This window comes from Pipistrellus hanaki, assembly GCF_964339955.1.
Source record: "Pipistrellus hanaki genome assembly, chromosome: 7".
NCBI classification, from domain to species: domain Eukaryota; kingdom Metazoa; phylum Chordata; class Mammalia; order Chiroptera; family Vespertilionidae; genus Pipistrellus; species Pipistrellus hanaki.
Window position 1 is genome coordinate 9,230,061 of NC_140509.1, and position 21,335 is coordinate 9,251,395.

At 44.0% G+C, this 21,335-nt stretch overlaps 1 protein-coding gene across 1 annotated transcript in view; it reads left to right on the forward strand.

Moving 5' to 3' along the window:
• The window catches only part of DNAH8 (dynein axonemal heavy chain 8), a 255,491-nt gene that overhangs the window by 155,665 nt on the left and 78,491 nt on the right, over positions 1-21,335 (forward strand). Inside the window, exons 60-72 of the mRNA XM_084889523.1 lie at positions 251-415; positions 1,612-1,838; positions 3,563-3,681; positions 5,335-5,438; positions 7,047-7,223; positions 7,863-8,030; positions 8,434-8,649; positions 11,359-11,496; positions 15,263-15,390; positions 15,988-16,159; positions 17,331-17,486; positions 18,371-18,526; positions 20,489-20,671. Of these exons, the coding sequence (XP_084745649.1) occupies positions 251-415; positions 1,612-1,838; positions 3,563-3,681; positions 5,335-5,438; positions 7,047-7,223; positions 7,863-8,030; positions 8,434-8,649; positions 11,359-11,496; positions 15,263-15,390; positions 15,988-16,159; positions 17,331-17,486; positions 18,371-18,526; positions 20,489-20,671 (2,109 nt within the window). The remainder of the gene's footprint in view (positions 1-250; positions 416-1,611; positions 1,839-3,562; positions 3,682-5,334; positions 5,439-7,046; positions 7,224-7,862; positions 8,031-8,433; positions 8,650-11,358; positions 11,497-15,262; positions 15,391-15,987; positions 16,160-17,330; positions 17,487-18,370; positions 18,527-20,488; positions 20,672-21,335) is intronic.

A 21,335-nucleotide genomic window follows, 5' to 3' on the forward strand; every position in this document is an offset into this window, starting at 1 on the left:
AGTGATAGCTGTTTGGACAGAGGGAAACATAAGTTGCTCCTGGTTAAACAGCTCAATCTGCTGCTCAATGAATAGTTGCAATCTTGACCATATCTGGCAAACCAACAGTGTAACCGTGGAGATGCAGAAAGAAAATATGATAGAAGACGATAGGAAGGGGGTGGGGGGAGGGGAAGAGGATCAGACTCTGGCAGGGAGCTGGCCGTGGGGACTCTGAAAGTGCAGAGCACTGTCTGTCCGTTCCTCGAAGATCGCCAATTTGTTCGCCCGGGATGAGATGGACGAGATCACCCAGGGCCTGATTTCAGTGATGAAGAAGGAGCTGCCGCGCCACCCCCCCACCTTCGACAACCTGTACGAGTACTTCATCAGTCGCTCCAGGAGGAACTTGCATGTGGTGCTCTGCTTCTCTCCCGTGAGTGCTTCTGCGGTCACGTCCCCGCGGGCGGAGCTACTGGTTGGTCTAAATGCGTGTAGGCAGTGTGTTTACCTTCTCCGATGAGATGATTGGCTCAGAATCTAACATTTGTTATAAAATAAATAAAATTAAAATGAACACTTTACTACCACCAATCTCCATGGTTCAGAATCTCCTATCGGAGTGAATAATTTAACATTTCATCTCATGAGAAACGATTGGGTAGGCTACAACTCTCATCACCTACAGACACAGGTGATTCGACTTGGAAGGGATGTGGTGGTGTGATCTTGTCCGGCTCTACCTCCAATGCAGACACGCCAGCTAGAATGTCCCTGATGCACGTTTGGACATCTGTAGCTCACTGCACTGCCCCCAGTAGACATGTGTGGCTATTTACATGTTGATTAATTAAAATGAAGTGAAAATAAAAATCCAATTTTTTGTCCCACTTGCCCCATTTCAGATGCTCAATAGCTGCACGTGGCTGGTGGTGACCATGCTGGACAGCACTTACTGAAAATGTCCACCTCCCCAGACAGTTCTGTTGGTCAGCTCTGCTGGGGGGGGGAGGGAGGGCCAGCTCACTAATTTACAAGGCAGCTGCTTCATTTCTAGATAATGTCAGAAGGTCTTCTTTACAATCAGCTGAATTTGGCCTGTCTTCTCCCCCGTGGTGCTGTAAAGTGAGCCTGACGCTCTCCCACACACAGCTCCTCGTATTTGGAGAAAGTTTTTGCAGACTCCCTAAACTGTTTCCTTTTTAGATCAAACACCTCCTGTTCCTTCTGCGATTCCCATTTGCTCTGAGGTCCAGGCCTTTCATGTCCTGCTTGTCTCTCTGTCAGTTTCCTCATCCTCTTAGGAGGTAGCTCCTAGAATGGAACCCAAGAATGCAGATGCAGTTTTAGAAATGAGAAGAGTGTGGACATATAACCTCCCTTCATCTGGACACTTTATCGATTTCTTTAAATTTTTTAAATTGATTAAGGTATTACACATGTGTCCTTATCACCCCTTACCCCTCCTCCCATGCATGCCCTTGCCCCCCTGGTTGGACACTTTATCATTAATGCAGCCCGAGTTTTTTAAAATTGTGATGTCACACCACTGACTCAGCACGCACACACAACTCTCTCCAGCCCAGTGATAATCTGCTTGTGTCTCTCATGCTTCCGCCTTGGCTGTGACAGGTCGGCGAGAAGTTCCGCGCCCGGTCTTTGAAGTTTCCTGGCCTGATATCGGGCTGCACTATGGACTGGTTCAGCCGCTGGCCCCGGGAGGCGCTGGTCGCCGTGTCCTCCTACTTCCTCTCAGGCTACAACATCGTCTGCTCTGCTGAAACCAAGAGACAAGTTGTGGAAACCATGGGCCTCTTCCATGACATGGTCTCCGAGAACTGCGAGAGCTACTTCCAAAGGTAGGGGGCGCTGCAGACGCACGAGCGCTGCGGGGCCACGAAGTTCAGGCCTGGGAGGAATCGCCTGGAACAGCTGGGAGAGGGCTCGCGCTGGCTGAGCTCAGGGTCCCAGCGGCTCTTACATTCTTTTCCTGCTTTGATTTTCTGGTGGTTGTGCAAAGGGTAGTAAAAAACGAGATTTAAAAATGAACTGGTGTCCATATTCAAGTACCTCCTTCCTTCTAAGCCTCAAAGTAACACATGCTTAATGAATCACTTTGTTTTGTGTACTTAATTTCTTTTTTTCAGAAATGACTTAACTATTCATCACAAGCCATTTAAAATTAGTTTCTCTTTCAAGTGCATTATTTATTGTGATTAGAGAAGGGCGCTGTTTTAAAGTTTCATCACTGCCTTCTGTTCCAGGAACACTTAGGTTTTGTGTTTGCATCACTTAGTCTGATCAAGTGATGCCTGTTTCATCGTGTTGTTAGGCCAAACGGTTATGAAACAAAACTGTAATTGACTGTAGGAGAAGCTTCTCACTGACAGCGGCGATGGTGCTCATATGCGAAAGCTGGTGTCAACAGTTTAGAAGTACACCTCCCTTCCCCCGAGCACGACAGTCTGCGTACGACTGACAGGTGCGAAGGCCGCAGGGCCAGCCTGCACTTCCGGAGCAGTGGGCTTCTCCCTCGGGGATGCGAGGTGGGCTACAGGCTGCTGGGCCCGCCAGAAAGACCACGTCTGTTCTTCTGCAGAGGCACTCCCGGTGCCAGCTCCCTGATTTTCCGGGGGGTCCCTGTCTCCCAGAGGGTATGAGAAACTCTACCTAACACACCCCTCCTGAACAGGCAGGTGTAGATGATCTGGTGAGTTCGTGGGCATTCGTTCTTCCTGTTAGGAAGATGTTCTTTCTACCTCATCCGAACTCCTCCTGCTGCTGTTACCTTCAGAGAGACATCCCCACCTTCGGATAGCTGCAAACACCCATGTCGGTGTTTGAAAAACTTGGTGTATGTGTCCCATCCTCTCATGGGGTAGAAGTTTATCCTGAATGTAATATTTTCATAACACTGTAACGACAGTCATCGATAGGCCAAGTTCTTAAAATATTTTTAAGGTGAAACATCGCCTGAACGCCCAAAGCGCAAAATTAATCTAAAAGGTAAAATGATGTTATGTACGTGTGGAACTCTTCTCTGACTTGGGTTTCTTCCGTATGAAATTATTATTTTTATTTATTTCTATGGTTAAATCTAATGACTAGGCTAAAGCCCACCAGGAGGTGAGTGTGGAACCAAGCGTGGCTGCTTTGATTTTAAGGGCCGGGGTCCGCCTCTGGGGGCCCGCCAGCTGCTGCCCGCTTTGAAGGGGTGTGTAGCCTGTATCAGCCGAGTGAATACAGATCACCGCACAAATTTACTTCAGCCACCTCACGTATCCCTGATATCTGCACAGAGTCTTTTATATATTTGTTATCTTCACAAAATTCTGGCAGGTACAGAGCGGTGATTTTTTTTTTCCCCTCTCGGTTTTCCAGATGAGGAAACAAGCCCAGAGTGGGGTAAGGGTGAAGTCAAAGTTCCCGAAAAAGTCAAGATAGATATTTAATGGTCTCACCATCTCATCTCCAGGGAAACCATTCACAACCCCTGCCCCGATTTCACGGGGAAGAGCAGGGGCTCCGACCCGCGGGGCAGCCGCGATGCAGAGACGAAGCTCACTCTGTGTCTCCCTTTCAGATACCGCCGGAGAGCACACGTGACTCCCAAGTCTTACCTCTCATTTATAAACGGTTATAAAAACATTTACACGGAAAAGGTGAAATTTATTAACGAGCAGGCTGAGCGCATGAATATTGGTAAGCAGCATGGGATTTGTACGGGCTTGTTTGATAGGGGTCCCAGTATCTTGTTTGGTGGGTGCCGCTGTGATTGAAAATGAAATACGGACTTCATTGTTAGGAACCGGGTGTTTAAGGGAAGGCGGGTAAGGCTGCTTTGACCTGTCAAGAAACTCGGCGGAAGAAAATCCGAACAGGTGGCCTGTTCTTTTTTTTTTTTTTTTTTTTTTTTTTTTCTAGAACCATTCCCTGCCCCCCTCCTTCAACTCTGGGTCCACCAGTTGGGCAGTGAGTGACCTTGGTCACTTGGGGAACAACCAGCTCTTGTGAACTGACCACAATTTCAGTTTTCGGTTTCATTGCCATTTCCCTCAATTTGTATAACCTTTGTGAAGTTAATGCTTCTCAGACTTCTCACAAAGGAAAAGGCAAAACAGGAACAAATGAAAACAAAAAGAGAGAATTTACTGGAGTGATGGTTTTCTGAGTGTTCAGTATATATAAGTAGAAAAAAATAGAAATTGGAATCAATTATAGGTCCAGAAAGCATCTGACCCCTGCACTCCAAAATACCTTAGTGTTGTCCTTCCATTTCTCCTGCTCAAAACTGGGTCCCGGGGCTCCCGGAGCTCAGGGGCGGGAAGTTCAGAGCTCCCCGCTGTCCTCACGTCACCTCCCCGCAGCGGCTCTGCGTGATGCTCAGGACCAGCTCCGCGCTGACCCCATGCGCTGGCTCTCGGGAGGGAGCCAGGGTTAGTTAGGAACCATATGATCTGGTTGGTAAACACAGTCTTTATTAAAATTAAATTACATTAGCTCAATTAAATGAAGTGTATTAAAAGTGAAGGCAAAACTACTCAAAACGTCTCACTTCTGAGTTATTTTCATTTTGTTTTGCCATTATTATTGTCCTTGAGGTTATGTCCATTCTACCTGCATGGTAGAAATATTGCAGCGTGCCCCTGAGAATCTCTCGGTAGCTTGAAATCGGCCACATGGGAGTATTTACACCATGGACACCGAAAGTATAGAAACAAGTGCTTCCCCATCCCTGTCAGGAGACCAGATGCTAACCATTCACTGGACACGTCTGCCTAGAACCCAGCCGGGATGTGAGAAAGCTGGCTGCTTGCTGTCCTCTCCAGCGCTGAAGGCCGCAGGCCAGGCGCGTGGGTTTTGGCGGTTCTTTTGTTTTTATGCTGAAGAGGACAACAACAGTGTTACCAGAGGATGTGTCTCCTTTGCCGTCTCAGCGGCAAGAGGATTCAAAGGCAAAAAAAAAAAAAAAAAAAAAAAAATGACAGCCACCAAGTGTTGGCAAGGCCCAGGGGAGCGTGGGTTTGTCAAGCACATTTCTCACTGACGTTTGTCAGGCAGGTCCAATGACTGACGCTCTGGGTGCGGCCCTGGGACTTCCCTTCAGTGTGGCCAGGTGATATTCTTCCGCCAGAGCGACTTTCTTCACGCCCTGCCGAAGCTCTCAGAAATATGGCCGGGATTGTTGCTCCTAGGATATGTGCATTTTTAAAGCCTTTGTCTGTAACTAATTACCTTGTGTTTGTTATAATACCTCTGTGGTTGGTGCCTTATAAGTAGTGAATGTTGGGTGAATATTTGATGGAGGGGGTGTTCCTAGACTCAGCAAGCGTGTACACGTGTGCGTTTGTAAAGGTCTTGACAAGCTCATGGAGGCAAGCGAGTCGGTTGCGAAGCTCTCGCAGGACCTCGCCGTGAAGGAGAAGGAGCTGGAAGTGGCGTCTGTGAAAGCAGATGAAGTGAGTTTGCATTTGTTTTATCCCGAGTGGCGAGGAACATTTTTCCAAAGTAAAGAAAAAGCATTTAGAAGCTTACAGAGTACAGACTTAGACTATTTCTGGTAGGATAATGTTCCCAACGACCATTAGATATTTTGTTTAACTCACACCAAGGCATACCTAACCTATTCCATCTCACCGGGTCTAATGCTGTTCGTTCTTCTCTGGCTCGGTCTCTCTTGCTCTCTCTCATCTGTTTATGACATTTCTGCTTGACTGTAGTTATATTTGGTAAGCTCCCTGCATACTCTAAGTTTCTAGGATGCCCCAAGTCGCATCTGAAGTTTGTGTCAAACGGGAAAAATAAGAGGAGGAGTTGGTGAAGTTAAAAAAAAAAAAAAAAAAAAAAAAAAGATACTCCTCCCAGGGGGTAGGGATATGGTGCTGCTCCTTTATCTACGACCCTCTACCCCTCAAGCTGTGTTTGCTTCCCCTCCCTGAGGCTCAGGCAGGAATTGACACTTAAATCTTGACCTTTATTCAGTTGCTGAAAGGAGAGAGAATTAAGAGAGGCACTTAACAAAGTTCTGGCACATGCTAGGCACTTAGAAAAAATATGAGCTATTTTTATTGTTATTTACATGAGGCTTAATATGGTTTCTGATCTTATTCCATTACACTTACTTATATTGTTTACTTTTTAGAAATTACATACAGTAGAAATACCATTTTTCCTGAAAAGATAAATATCTATATATAGAAAAGCCTAAGCAGCTGTTAGGACAGAACAATCAGTACAACTAGAACAACCTGAATGACTGGAATGACCAGTTGCTGTGACATGCACTGACCACCAGGGGGCAGACACTCAATGCAGGAGCTGCCCCCTGGTGGTCAGTACACTCCCACAGCGGGACTGCTGCTCAGAAGCTGGCGAGTGCAGTGGTGGAGCACTGAGTGGGTGTAGGGGTGTGTGTGCAGGGGTCTGGGAGGCATGGGAGGTGGGAGGGTTGTGCCTGGCATGGTTCAGGCTCCTCCCCAGTCTCCTGCCTCTTCACTCACTGCTACATCCCTAAGGGATGTTTGAATGCGTGTTTAGACCTGATCCCCAAAGTCCAGGCAGAAGAGACACCTGCCCCTGCACAAATCTGTGCACGGGGCCTCTAGTTTATATATTCTAAGCCTGAATAAAGCTTAGGAAATAACAGACTGCAAGGACTGCTCAAAGGAGTTACTTTAATACACCTTAAAATATAGATGACTCAGCCCTGGCCCAGTGGCTCAGTTGGTTGGAGTGTCGTTTCATGCACTAAAAAGGTTGCAGGTTTAATTCCCAGTCAGGGCACGTAGCTAGGTTGTGGGTTTGATCCCTGATCAGAGTGCATAAGAAAGGCAATGGAACAGTATTTCTCTCTCACATCAATGTTTCTCTTTCCTCTCCTCTCTCTCTAAAAATCAATTAAAGCATCTTTAAGTGAGGATTAAAATAAGCATATATATCTTAGATGGGGAATAAATGTGCTCTAATTCATGTTTTACATTTTAGTGAATGAATATTCTCAGTACTCAAATCTGTAAATGCTGCTCAGAGGTTTCTGTTTGCTCTCACGTGTCTCCTCAATTTAACAGGTGTTAGCAGAAGTCACAGTAAGTGCTCAGGCTTCTGCCAAGGTGAAAAACGAGGTGCAGGAGGTGAAAGACAAAGCCCAAAAAATTGTGGATGAAATCGACAGTGAAAAAGTAAAAGCTGAGAGCAAACTCGAGGCCGCGAGGCCTGCCCTGGAGGAGGCGGAGGCAGCCCTGAATGTGAGTAGCAGGTTGCTGTCCCCCTCCTTGCCTTGAATGTCTGACAATGACTCATATGACTCATTCCAAACCCAGCTCACATACGGAAAATGCCAGAAGAGATCTTTAGGAGGCATGTGTTATAATACCTTCTCCTGTCTCCTTTGCATTCCTCCCCTTCCAGGGTAGGGCCGGCCGGAGGTGAGGCTTCTGCTCCTCAGGCCTTGCTCCTCTTTGTTATCCGCACAGAAGACAGGCTCTGTACTTTGAAGATGCAAGTTATCTAAATGTCATCTATTATTGAGGCTTGTTGCTAGCAAAGGCCTGTGTGTGTGTGTGTGTGTGTGTGTGTGTGTGTATGAGTGTGTGAATGTGTGAGTGTGTGTGTGTGTGCAATGAATGGTAGTGATATTCAAGAAACTAGTTGAGGGCAATAGAGCGGGGGGGGGGGCACTAAAATAAACAAAAATCCTAGAATCACAATGAAAGAGCTATTAGGAAATCTTAGAATGCACACCCTTAAGGAGATACTGTCAGGGCTTGGGGAGAAAATGCATTTTAAAACTTTCTGCTTTCGTTACTTAAAAGTATTAGATTGCCACATGACTGTGAACACTACTCAACAACAACAAAAATATTGATTCCTCACCCCCAATACAGACGATCAAACCGAACGATATTGCCACGGTCAGGAAGCTCGCAAAGCCCCCGCATCTTATTATGAGAATCATGGACTGCGTTCTGTTACTGTTTCAAAAGAAAATTGATCCTGTGACTATGGATCCAGAAAAACCGTGCTGCAAGCCGTCCTGGGGAGAGTCGCTGAAAGTAAGTGACAGCTACTTCCTGGGCCCCGGGCAGCGCTTGGGAGTCCTCAGCCGCCACACAGGCTGGCCGGTGAGAGCATCTCTCAATCTGCATCTCCCAGAAAGCAAGCAGGGAAAGAGGTTTAGGCTGAATGCTTGCTTTCTGCCACAATCTGTGCGGAACCAGTGGCCAGTTCTGGCAGTCCTGATGTCAGCCCATTTACTAGTAAGTGCACCCCCTGGACAGGAAGCTGGGGAACGTTGATCTTTAGAAATGAGAGGACAGTTTGCGGTTCACGGATTTAGGCTGACCCCTGTCCTCGCCTTGATTTGTGTGGGGGAGCCAATCGGCTTTACCCTTCGGAGCGCCCGGCTGGGGAGCAGGCAGGCCTCTCCTGGCAGCCCTGCGGTGGGGTGTTTTGCAGCTGATGAGCGCCACAGGGTTCCTGTGGAGCCTGCAGCAGTTCCCCAAGGACACCATCAACGAGGAGACGGTGGAGTTGCTGCAGCCGTATTTTAACATGGATGACTACACCTTTGAAAGTGCCAAGAAAGTCTGCGGGAACGTGGCCGGCCTGCTGTCCTGGACACTTGCTATGGCGACATTTTATGGCATCAACAAGGAGGTGCTGCCTCTGAAGGTACGTTTCCCTCCTCCTTCCAGGAACTCGGTAAAACCAAGGCCTCGTGTTACTGCTGTTCACAGGCAGAGCATCGTTCTGACCAGTAAAGGTCGACGTCCCGGTTGCCGACGTTCTCCCTTTTTCCCGTGTGCCCTCTCACCATCTCGAGTTGTGTTTATACTTGTTGCATGTTTTGGGCATCTCAGGCAAGAAACTGGAGCCAACTTGTTAACTTGGACCGAGAATGAACTTAATGGGAATAATAACCAAGCCGTCATAGGAGAGAACTTGCCTTTTCTCTGAAGTTTGGGGATAAGGTTTGGAGACTGAAGTTGGTTGCTAGATTCCAAATGAAATTTATAAAAATTGGTATCAAGATTCACATTTCAAAGACAGAAAGGGCAACTTGCATGCATCTAAGAAACAATAAAACAACATTTAAAAGAATGATTACAAAAGAAGAGCATTCAAGGTGCCACAGACTTCCCACCAGCCTTGTGCTAGAGCAGAATGAAAAACGCAGGCAGAGTGCTGAGGAGGGCAGGTCCGTGGCCCGAGGATTCAGTATCTGGCCAAGCTGCCCTCCGTGTCTGAAGGAAAAAAAAAAAATTCTCAATGATGAAATTAAGTATTGAGGGTAAATACAACACACATGCACGCGCGCGCGCACACACACACACACACACACACACACACACAGCCCAGCTGCCCAGCCCAGCCCCGTGCCGATGAAAGAGTTGCAAGTGGTTGCCCTGTGGAATGGGAACTGGTGAGGAGGTGGGCAGGTCGCTGGTTTCCATAAGAAGCCTTTAAGAAGGGATTGCCTCTTTAAACTCTTGTGCTTCGCGAGGAATAGAAGATAAATGAAAAAATAAGAAAGTTTTAACAAAGGGAAATGATGAGAGTATAGAACAAACACACCCAAACAAAAAGATACCAAGAGAGAAATGTTATATAAGTTTCAGAGTTCAAGAAAAAGAAGAAAAAAAGACTTAAAAGAGCTGTTAATTTTTAGTGATAAAATTTTTTATTTCTAACAATTAAGTCTATGGTAAGACTTAAGTGTAGTAATTAAATATAATGATATTAAGGTACATAAAGCAAAACCCATAACTACGTTAGGTGGAGATTAATAAAAATCATATTGTAATTGAGATTGTGGCTCACAGCACCACTCCAGCGCAGATGGCGTGGGCCCGGCGCTGGCTTTCCTGTGCATGTTGTGTTAAGGGCCCGTGCTTGGCTCCATGCTCTGCTGTCACCCTGTTGATGTTCTTAGTAATATTGGAACAAGGACCCATGTTTCCATTTTGTACGGGACCCTGCAAATTATTTAGCCAATCTGGAGTAGGCATAAATTCGTTATATAGAGATTTTACACCATATTATTTTAAAGTTTGAATTGCTACTTGAACTTTTTAAAATATAAACAAAGAATATGATTGCTATTGTCCAAGAATCTTCACAAAAATGGATCATGTTCAATGCAAAAATCGCTGAGGCCTTGTTCTTTGATAATAAGCAATAAAATCAGAAAGTTTATATTTTAAAAAGTCAGTCACTTTCATTAGAAAATGTTGACAGCTAGCTACCAAAACTTTTGTGAGGTGGTAAAATGATAAGTTCTTTGCCCTTAAATGAATCAAAGATACTAAATCCAGTACATACTCACTTATCAGCACACATATGCACCAACTTTGAGGAAAGTGGAATAGAGCTAATAAAAATAACATTAAAATTTAGAAGAGAGAAAAGTAGAATTAATGAGTAAATCTAGAACTAAATGGTGCTTTGCAAAAACAAAATATGAAATATAGTCTTAGAAAATACAATCAAGAAGAAAATATAGAAGAGCAAATGAGAATAGAAAGATAAATCCATATATTCACAGATGTGTAGATTTAAGTAATTAAAAAGCAAATTGTACACAGTTATATGTAAATACATTAGAAAATCTAAATGTAGTGAAAATTTGTGGGGAAAAGGGCTAAATTCAAACAATTGAAATATTGAAAAAGAAAATGAGAAAATTTTCAAAAACTTATGTCAGAAGGCTCTTGGGCTATCTTACTTTGCTGATTAATTACTTTATATGTACAAGAAAATATAATTACCATGCTGTTAAGACTTAGAAAAAGATGAAAAACTACTGCTGCAGTAATTTCACTTCAAAGGATCACTACCAAGGAATCCATCCACAATGTTTACACTCCCAACAGTACTCAGCCCAGCATTACCTATAACAATTAAAAAGGGGGTGGGGGGCGGAATGTCTGAAAGTATAGAAAAGCCTGAAATTTATGAAATGATGATGCATCCAAATTGCATTTTATGCAGCCATATAACTGATGTTCACCAAAAGGTTTTAAGGATGGGGAAATGATTCTACTATTATACATTAGGTGAGGGGTGGAGATTTGGGGGGGGGCAATCAAAATGCCAATGGTCAACCTCTTAATACAATACTCAGACTAGAATCACTGGTAATTTTTGTTCTCCTTCCTACACATTGCTGCATTGTTCCTGTTAACATTAATAACTAAAAGAAAAATAATTTTAATGAAGTATCTTCAATACACTCTGCTCCCCCAGCTGAAAACACGGACACAGGCGACCTCCAGACATCTAGGGCACAATCATGGAGTATATGGTTTGCCTACGATTGAAGTCAAGTGTTTTTTGCAGCCCCAGTACCGCTCTGACTAATCACCCCCTCTTCCTCCCAAGACTAACCTGGCCAAGCAGGAGGGCCGCTTAGCCGTTGCCAATGCTGAGCTGGGGAAGGCGCAGGCACTGCTTGACGAGAAACAAGCCGAGCTGGATAAAGTACAAGCAAAATTTGATGCGGCAATGAATGAGAAAATGGTGAGATTAAATACCCAAAGTGATGGAAATGTTATGCAAGTATATATTGTTTTTAGAAATCAGGTACATGTGTGTGACAGAAAAGATTTACCTGAACGTCCTTCCCTGCTAGCGACTTCTACTTGCTTTGGATCTTTGACCCTTCAATTCTTTATTTTTATTTTTATTTTTTAATTTTTTTTAATTGATTATAGTATCACATAATTGTCCTCATCCCCCCCAATCCCATCCCAAACCCCTCCGTACATATGCCCTCACTTTGTCCATGGCCACTGGCCAGGCCCATATGCATGCACACAAGTCCTTTGGCTGATCTCTTCCCCTTTACCCCCACCCTCCCCTACTTTCCCTCGGAGGTTTGAGAGTCTGTTCGCTGGTTCTTTCTCTGAGTCTGTTTTTGTTCATCAGTCTAGGTTGTTCATTATTTCCTCTAGATGTGTGAAGTCATGTGATCTAAGATATACCTCATCACTTTCCACAAGGGGAGCTGTGATGTCCTGCCCTTTGCAGTTGGGAAACTGGGTTTCAGGTCCCGCTCATGCACTTATTAATTTTGAACTTGAGGTTAATTGTCCTCAATTACCCATCAAATGGGGATCCCGATCCAGCCTCTGAGGTCAGATGTGGAGTGGTGGCCTGACTGTGAGGCAGGAGCCAGGGGAAGAAGAAGGCCTGTGGGCAGGGGTCGCTGACTTCTGGGGTCTAGGTCCTCTCATCACTGCCCATTGGCGCTGTCATTGGGGGGACATTGAACTCAGATGGAAAAACGTGTGGGAGCAGCAGCAGCACTATAATGTACTCTTTTACCAGGCTGACACGCCAGGCTTACCCTGTTTCCCCGAAAATAAGACAGTGTCTTATATTAATTTTTGCTCCCAAAGAAGCGCTAGGTCTTATTTTCAGGGGATGTCTTATTTTTCCATGAAGAAGAATACGGTACACATTTATTGTTAAATGAAAATAAAGGAAATTTATTACCTGTATACGGTACGATAGTATAATAGTTGTCAACACAAACCAGACAAACTGTGAATCCTACAGTATCAAAAATTTACTCATTTATTCAATGACAATCATGTCAAAATCTTCTGGAACATCATCATAACAATCCAATTCCTGAATTTCCTGTTGAATTTCTTGTGACTCCATTTCTTTCAGAATCAGTGGACCAAATCTCTCATGTTTAGCAATAGCACTGTCTTTAAATGAGTACTTCTTGTCAAGGTAGCCTGCTCGCAGTGCATTTGAAAAACAACTGTCAGTGATTTTCTCCCATGAATTCTAAACCCAAGTCACAACTTCTTGCAGTTTAGGTTTCACAAAGTTTCCACGCTGATTTCTCTCCATTCTACTTTCAGTGTAGTCATTAATTTCCATGTGCAAATTGTCTTTGAATGGCTTGTTAATTGCAATATCAAGAGTCTGGAGATAGGCCGTCATTCCTTCGGGAATCATTATCTGATATATTTTTCTTTCGTGAAGAAATGTCTTCATGTCTTTAGCGTGGTGAGTGCTGGTTGCATCCCAGACTAGCAGACCTCTTTGGCTCCCTCGCATAACAAGTGGCAGCATTAAATCGACCCACTTCCTTATAACTGCTTATGTGGCCCAGGCTTTTTCAGTTTCAAGAATAAAAACGCCCAAAACACATTCAATCTTTTCCTTCTTGCCCTTAGAAATGATTAAAGGTGGGATTTTAGTGCCATCCAGACGAATTGCCAAAATACAGGAAACACGTGCACTTTTGTAAGCAGTGGAGGGTATGTACACTAAGGAGGCACCCCGCTATTCAATTATTGTTTGAGATGATTGGCCCATAAACACTGCAGTTTCATCCATAGCAATCATGTTGGAAAGATTGTATTTAGAGAAGTCAGCATCATCAATAAAGGACTTGAATGCAAGTGCTCGCTTAATAACTTGAGTATCTTCCAACCTAAACAATGTTGTAGATCTTCTTAAAGACAGTTCATTTCGCTGAAGGAAATTATCCAGCCAGTGTTGTGATGCTTTGAAGTCTTCGGGGGCTATGTCAAACTGTGGTGTCATTGGAAGGGCAAATTCTTGAATCTGAGCCCTATTCACAACCAAAGCCTCTGTTCTCCTCTCAACAACCCATTCACAGATCAGGTCTTCCAGCTCGGAAAATAATGGTTGCCAACCTGATCCACACTTGTGCTTTTTAGCATTTCCCTTGTCCACTTGTTCAATGAGGTTATCATACTCTGCTCGCCATTTTCGGACCAATCAGATACTCAACATCTTCTCTTTGTAGAAAGTGGTAAGATTTTGGCCCCAAGAGTCTTCCACAATTCCTTTCTTGTACTCCACCGAGTAGCTTTTTCTTTCTGCACTCATTTCGCAAAAAGAAAAAGGAATTGGGGTATCAAGGTGGGGGGGGGGGTCACTTAAAATGACACAGGGGGGATCAGAGGGGGGAATCAAAAAGGCACAGGAGAATCAGAGGGGGGATTACCATTTTAGTAACCCTTTTTGATCCTCCTGTGTCATTTTGATTGCCCTCTCTGATCCTCCTTTGTCATTTTAAGTGATCTCCCCTGCCCCCACCCCTGTGCCACTGAACACCTTCACCAGACATCCCCCCTACCCCTTTATCAGATATTTACCCCCTGGGGCCTGCCTGGGGACTGTCACTGGGCTTGCTGGGGCCTGGATCTGGGCTGGAGCAGGGTCTGCCACTGACTGAGAACCTTCAGTCATCATGAGGGTGACCGAGAGCATCAGGTAGTGTCACCAGAGACAGACCATAACTCACCACATTCGCCGTGTCCCGTCCGCTCTAATCCTCCTGTTCTTCTACACGCATCTGCGAAAGTCTCCTCCTCTCTCCTGCCCCGTGCTCACCACTCACTCCGACCTCTGCTCCGCCTTCACACAGCAGTGACGTCAGGACTCCATGTAACATCACTGGTTGCTAGATGCCAGTTGGGATGGCCCTAGCGACCAGTTTACGGTAAATTAATTTTCATTCAGAGACAGAGCCTACGAGGCCTTATTTTCAGGGGATGCCTTATATTTCACTCAGAAGGAAACCTAAAAGTAGGTCTTATTTTCGGAGGATGTTTTATTTTCGGGAAAACATGGTAGTAACTCAACGAGGTAACGCTGAGACGCAGTTAGTAATTAGGAGGTGATGGATTTTGGTTATTCGTTACCTTTTCTTTTAATATGATTTGTTTAGTTATAAGTTTATATAATTTAATTTTTAATACCGGCTGTTGAACACCAGCACACATTCCCTACAACTTTAACAATTGGCTCTTGTGAGCGGATGCAAGCTGCCTGCAGCACATGACTGTTGTGCAGAAATTTTCTGGGGGGAAATCTTGCTTAATTGCAAAGAACTCAGATTATTATTAAATTCAAGTCTTTTAAAACACTATATTTTATTTTGAAAATATTTAATAGAAATGCTATTTATTTCATTTAAAAATTTTTCTTTATTGATTGAGGTATTACATATGTGTCCTTATCCTCCCATTCCCCCCATAGAAATAATATTTTAATTGATGTGATTTGTATTCTGGCTTACAAAATTGCTTTACTTGACCTTTAATAATGTAAAGTGACTATATACTGAATAAATTACCAGAATTTAACATGTAAGTTTTCCCTTACACTGTACTCTTAGATTATATTATTTTACACATTAAGGGATTCCCTCACGTATTTCACGTGTGAATATAATGAACATTTAACTCAGGGATTTAAGAAGTTCTTGGAACCTTCTTCCCGTTGAACGCAGGATCTGCTCAACGACGCCGACATGTGCCGGAAAAAGATGCAGGCAGCCTCCACCCTCATCGACGGGCTGAGCGGAGAGAAGATCCGATGGACTCAGCAAAGCAAAGAGTTCAAGGCTCAGATTAACAGGTATGCATCGCCGTCTTTGTTATACCCGCTGTCCACAAACGGCACCTCTTTGTGACTCGAGAACATAAAACCCGTGTCTTTTGAAGAGCTTTCTCCCGCATGCCCTCTCCCATCCCGAATCCCTCCGTCTGAGAAAGTGCTTGCAGCTTACGTTCCTCGCTCTCTGTGAAACAGAGAGGGAAGCACCTTTTGTGAAGCACCTGTCATCTCCATCCTGGCTTGGCAGTGTGGGTTTCCTGTAGTGGGTGCTGCTGAAACGGTTCGAGTTTGCCAGAACAATCTGTAGGCTGCTCCATTTGTCTATTCTTGGCGTCGTGTACTCAGGAAGCAGGCAGGGGGTGAGAAAGGAGAAGTAGTCTCCCAAGACTGATTCTGAACAGGACCCGCGGGGGGGCGGGGGGGCACAGGCTACTTCCCTCTGTCTCGCTCCCTGACCTTCCCCGCGTAAGGCCCCTGTTGCTCCTTAGTGCTCCCTCTCTCCACCTGTGGCCTCCAAATGTGGGGAGCAAAGAAGGGGCTCACAAAGTAACAAGCCAAACTGCACTATGGCTCTCCCACTCCTTACACTGTGGAGGGTCTGTGTTTCCTCCTCCACAGACTCGTGGGCGACATCCTGCTGTGCACCGGATTCCTCTCCTACCTCGGTCCTTTCAACCAGATATTTCGGAACTATCTGCTGAAAGAGCAGTGGGAGCTGGAGCTGAGGGCACGGAAGATTCCTTTCAGCGAGAACCTGAACCTCATTTCCATGCTGGTGGATCCTCCCACAGTAAGCCTTTCTGTCCTCATCACGTTATCTGAATTTCAGTCTCCTTTCTTACTAAGAAGTCACGGTACACCTACTTTGTTGTTGTTGTTTTCATTTAATTGAAAAGATTGTTTGAAAATGCTTACGAGCTCCAAAAATGGAGCTTCTTTGTTGTATAAAAGTTACTCTGCATTTTAAGAAATGCTCCTTTCCAATGAGTGCCAGTTGCACTGCTGGGAACTAAAGGCCATTGGTGAGTAACAGGCAGGCTGACACTGAGCTCTCTTTACAGCCCGTCAGTGCTTACACCTTCCTACTGAACCACGCGCTCTTGCGAACATCTTGGGCCAGGGCAGACATTAGCCTGGCCCCGAGCACTGCCATTAACCTTCTCTTGGCCATTAGCAATCCCTTACTAGTAGCTCGTTCTGTGTCACTGAGGAACAGTGTGACCTATTTCCCAGCCTCCCTCGTGGGGGCGTTGACGCCCCTGCCAATTACCAGTGCCTCTTGCGGGGCTCCTGGGGCAGCACATGCCTCCCAGGCCATTTGTATTCATGAGCGGCTTTTCTGATCTGTGGATATGCTCCCCGGTTGCCCTAGAGACGCCATGCTATGAATTTCATGTTATCTCTACTTAAAAATGAAAAATTCGTCTTTCCAATTCAAACAATGTTGACGCGGTCCTGTCAGGGACTAGATCAGGTGTTGAATATAGCGGGTCACTGGTGAGGCCGAGCGGGCCAGGGTAGTCTTTATTAATTACGGCCTGTGAAGGCGGAGGCTGGTTGGTTCATTGGATCTCAGGTGATTTTATGGACACGTGGAGGCAGGCTGGCAATTCCCTCTGATTTTGGAAAAGAAATATATATATTTTTTAATGTCATTGATGAGACAATATAATATCTTGTCTCTCCTGACTTCTCTCCCTCCAGCTAAGCAACCCCGGACCCCACTAAACCTAGTTTTGCATCATGAAAGAGAGGATTTATTTATTCCATTTAAAAAAATTTAATATTACTTGGTTCACATTTACAAGTTTAGGTTTTTTTATTCTGGGTACCTGTTGCACATTCTCAGTGGAAAAATATATGCCCCGATTTTAAATTCTTTTATATGGTGGTGCTTTTATCTACTCATGAAAGCATTCTCATTCTCCTTCGAACATCCATGTCCACTTCCTGTTATTCAGATTGGCGAGTGGGGACTGCAGGGCCTGCCAGGAGATGACCTCTCGATTCAGAACGGCATTATCGTGACGAAGGCCACCAGATACCCACTCCTCATAGATCCACAAACTCAAGGCAAAACTTGGATCAAATCAAAGGAAAAAGAAAATGACCTGCAGGTGGGTTCCATTGGGCGCAGGGGACTGTAATCTTGAAGTCATGAAATTTCCCCCAAATTTCCGTGGAATCTGCCAGTCATAGTTGTCATCTCTGCAATTGTTTGCTAACTTACACCTTTTGGTTTTGTAACAGGGATTAGGGCAAAGCCTTAGCAATTTTCTCTCTTGTGCTCTCCCGTGGTTGCCCTCTCCCCTCTCTGTCCACTGGCCTGGCTCTGTGGCAGAGGATGGATGTGGTTTCCATCCTGGGCCCTGGATCAGGAAAGCAGCCAAAGAACTTGTGGTTTGGGTCACTTGCCTCACCTCGCTCGGGCCCTTGGTCCTACAGAGCATCCGAGGGTCCAGTGTTGGAGGTGGTGTCTAATCACGTGTTCATTTTCAGGTAGTGAAGGGGCGAGGGGCAGGATTCCAGCCCTCCTATCTCCCTGGGGGAATCTCATCACCATTGATATTTCAATTCAGCTTCCCATATGGACTGTTCATTGTTTCCCAGACACTGTTCTAAGCCTCCTGGATCCACATTTTTGCTTGTGCTCTTTCTCCTAATGAGGGTGTCTCTCTCCAACCCACTGCCCTCTTCCCTTACATCCCAGACAAAAATCTGAAATATCTCAAAGTCCACATCCAACGCTACCTTCGCAAAGACTTCTCTGCATCTGAGGAGCACCCCTCCTCCTCCTCTTTCCATCACAGAGAGCCCGTTACACACCCAGGACTTCTGCAGGCCACGGCTCACCGCGCTTTGAAAATTATGTTTGCTCCTTTTATTTTCATAAACAAGGCTCCCCAAATAGCCCTCACAATTCCTAGTCAGCTCTGGATTTCCACCGAGGAAGAGGCACGTTCCTGTGCCATTTGTAGAGTAATGAGCTCTTCCTGTTTAGGTGACGTCGCTGAACCATAAGTATTTCCGCACACACTTGGAGGACAGCCTTTCCTTGGGCCGACCCCTGCTCATCGAGGACATTCGTGAAGAGCTGGACCCGGCCCTGGATAATGTGTTAGAAAAGAATTTCATTAAATCAGGCACCGCTTTCAAGGTGAGCTTTGCAAAAACAAGAAAGAAAAGGGTAATGGTGACATCTACTTATCTTTTTGAGCATAGCAGTAAAGGCAATTTCTTTCAAGTATTTGGTATTCTGGAAAAAATAATTTCCAAACTCATGCTCAGTGTTTCCTTTAAAAATATATAGTGTAGCCCTGCTGGTGTGGTTCAGTGGTTGAGCGTCAACCTATGACCCAGGGGGTCATGGTTGGATTCCTGGTCAGGACATGTGCCTGGGTTGTGGGCTCGATTCTTAATGTGTGGGGCATGTAGGAGGCAGCTGATCAATGATTCTCTCTCATCATTGATGTTTCTGTCTCTTTTTCTGCTTCTCCCTTCCTCTCTGAAATCAATGAAAAATATTAAAATATAGATGTGTATATATTATTTATAACAGATATGGGGGGGGCAGTTTCTTGGTAAGAGTATCCATTTCACTGAAACTAAATAATATATTAAGGAGAGACATTGTCTAGTCATAATAATAAGATATTATTATATGCATTTTAGCAACTCCAATAAAATTCTTTTTGTAAGCCATATATACATCTATACAATAAAACCTGTATTTCATTGGAGAAAATGGCATTTTAATAAAGTCTATGGACATTTATTTGTTCGTTTCTCTATTAACGTTCAGTCTAAATTCATGGACTTTGCTGAGAGCTATGGAATTGTGTTCCTGATTTTTTATTGTAATTGTTTTCAGTCTGTTTCTTTTTTCATTGATCATTCTCTACTTTTAGGCTTCTTCAGGTTTTTATTTTTTGATGAATGACAGCCTTTCTGGTTGAAAAAAATATTTTTTTAATTTGGACAACTTAATTTTATGAATATCAGTGAATAAAATTTGAAATTAAAAAAAATTTCTCAATAAACAAAGAGATATATAGAAAAATAGTTCTTCATAATGTGAATTCTTTTATTGCCATGTTTAATATGCCAAGGAGGTTGCAGACTCACCATTCCTGGAAGTCCTTTAAAAGACCCCAATTCTTAACTGCAGTGTCAAGAATTCTAGCTGCCTGAGAATGTGCTAGTCCCCTCGCATGTGGATTATGATTAAAATCTAAGTTATTTAGAAATGTTATAAATTCCACCGGACTTTATTGTTGTTAATCCTCACCTGGGAATATTTTTCCATTGATTTTTTTTTTTTTTTTTTTTTTTTTTAAGAGAGAGTGGAAGGGTAGGGGAGAGACACAGAGAGAGAAACATCGCGGTGAGAGAGAAACATTCATTGGTTGCCTCTTGCATGACCAGGACCTGGTATCAAGCCTGCAACCAATGACTGGAATTAACCCAGGACCCTTCAGGCCTGGGACTGATACTCTATCCACTGAGCCAAACCAGCCAGGGCTCCACCTAATTTTTAGACAGCAAAACCTGTTGTTTTTCAATACACTGCAGAGTGTAGTGTTTAAGATAAATGTCATCTTTCTGGAAAATTATATTGGCATTTTTCTTCTTGGGAAATGTTATTAACCCTTTCTGTTGTTAAGTGGGAAAAATATGTTGACATGTTTTTTCTTTGAAAATTTTGTTAAACCTTTCCGTTGTTAAATGTGCTTCAGATATGACTGTGAAATGGAAGGAAAAATTATATATTCTATAAACACGACACATTTCCATAGCAGGAAACAATTTTCTCAAGTGGAAAACACAGTCAAGTCTTTGAATGAGTTTTTCTTTATTCAACGTTTGTCTTGTATAAATTTTTCATTGAATTTGCTTGGTGTTCTGGCTAAAAACATCTCCAAGCAGGACCACAGATGTAACTTATTCTAAAGGGATAGGCTTTATTCTTTAAGATCAATGAGTAAAATTTCACAACTTCCTTTTGCAGTTCCTTCAAGTTTCACAGCATTAGCCTCCGGTAAAGTATTTCTTAAACTGAACCCATAGTCCTAGTCCTGTCCTCTAAGCTTTTTTAAACTTTATATTTGCATTGATGTAGGTGAAAGTCGGTGATAAAGAATGTGATATCATGGATTCATTTAAACTTTATATTACTACAAAGTTACCGAACCCTGCCTTTACCCCCGAGATCAATGCTAAAACATCAGTCATTGATTTCACTGTTACAATGAAAGGACTTGAGAATCAGTTATTAAGGAGAGTAATTCTAACAGAGAAACAGGTAATAATTTCTCAAGGTAAAGAACTTTTAAACTATTATATAATAAATGTTTGTACTTTATTGGGAAATTGTTAAGTCTATGGACAAAAAAGATTAAGTATATCCTGTTTACCTTTGTTAACATAAATATTTGTTTTGTAGTCTCAAGTCCTGTCAGAAAAGTAACATAACTCACCTCTCCTCCAGCTTCAGACTCACACACACACACACACACACACACTCACTCACACCCTTATTTTCACTTCCTACATCTGACTTTAAACCTTCGGGTATGTTGACTTACACCTCTATAGTTCTGTGAATGGATGATCTTGTTTATAACTGAAAATTTTGATAAAATAATGATCCTGGAGAAAAAGAAATTGCTCTGAATGAGTATTATCATCACTGTAGTTGTTTCAACCTCTACAATCTAATCTATACTAATAAAAGGGTAATATGCTAATTAGACCAGGGTATCTTCTGGATGTCCTTCCAGACAAAGCCATCGTGGGGGGGGGCTGAGGCAGAGGTGAGAGGCGGTTAGGGGTGATCAGGCCAGAGGGGAGGGAAATTGGGGTAGAGCAAGCTGGCACAGGGGGGATAGTTGGGGACGAGCAGGCTGGCGGGGGTAGGGGGCAGTTGGGGGCAAGAAGGCCAGCATGCAGAGTGGTTAGGGGCAATC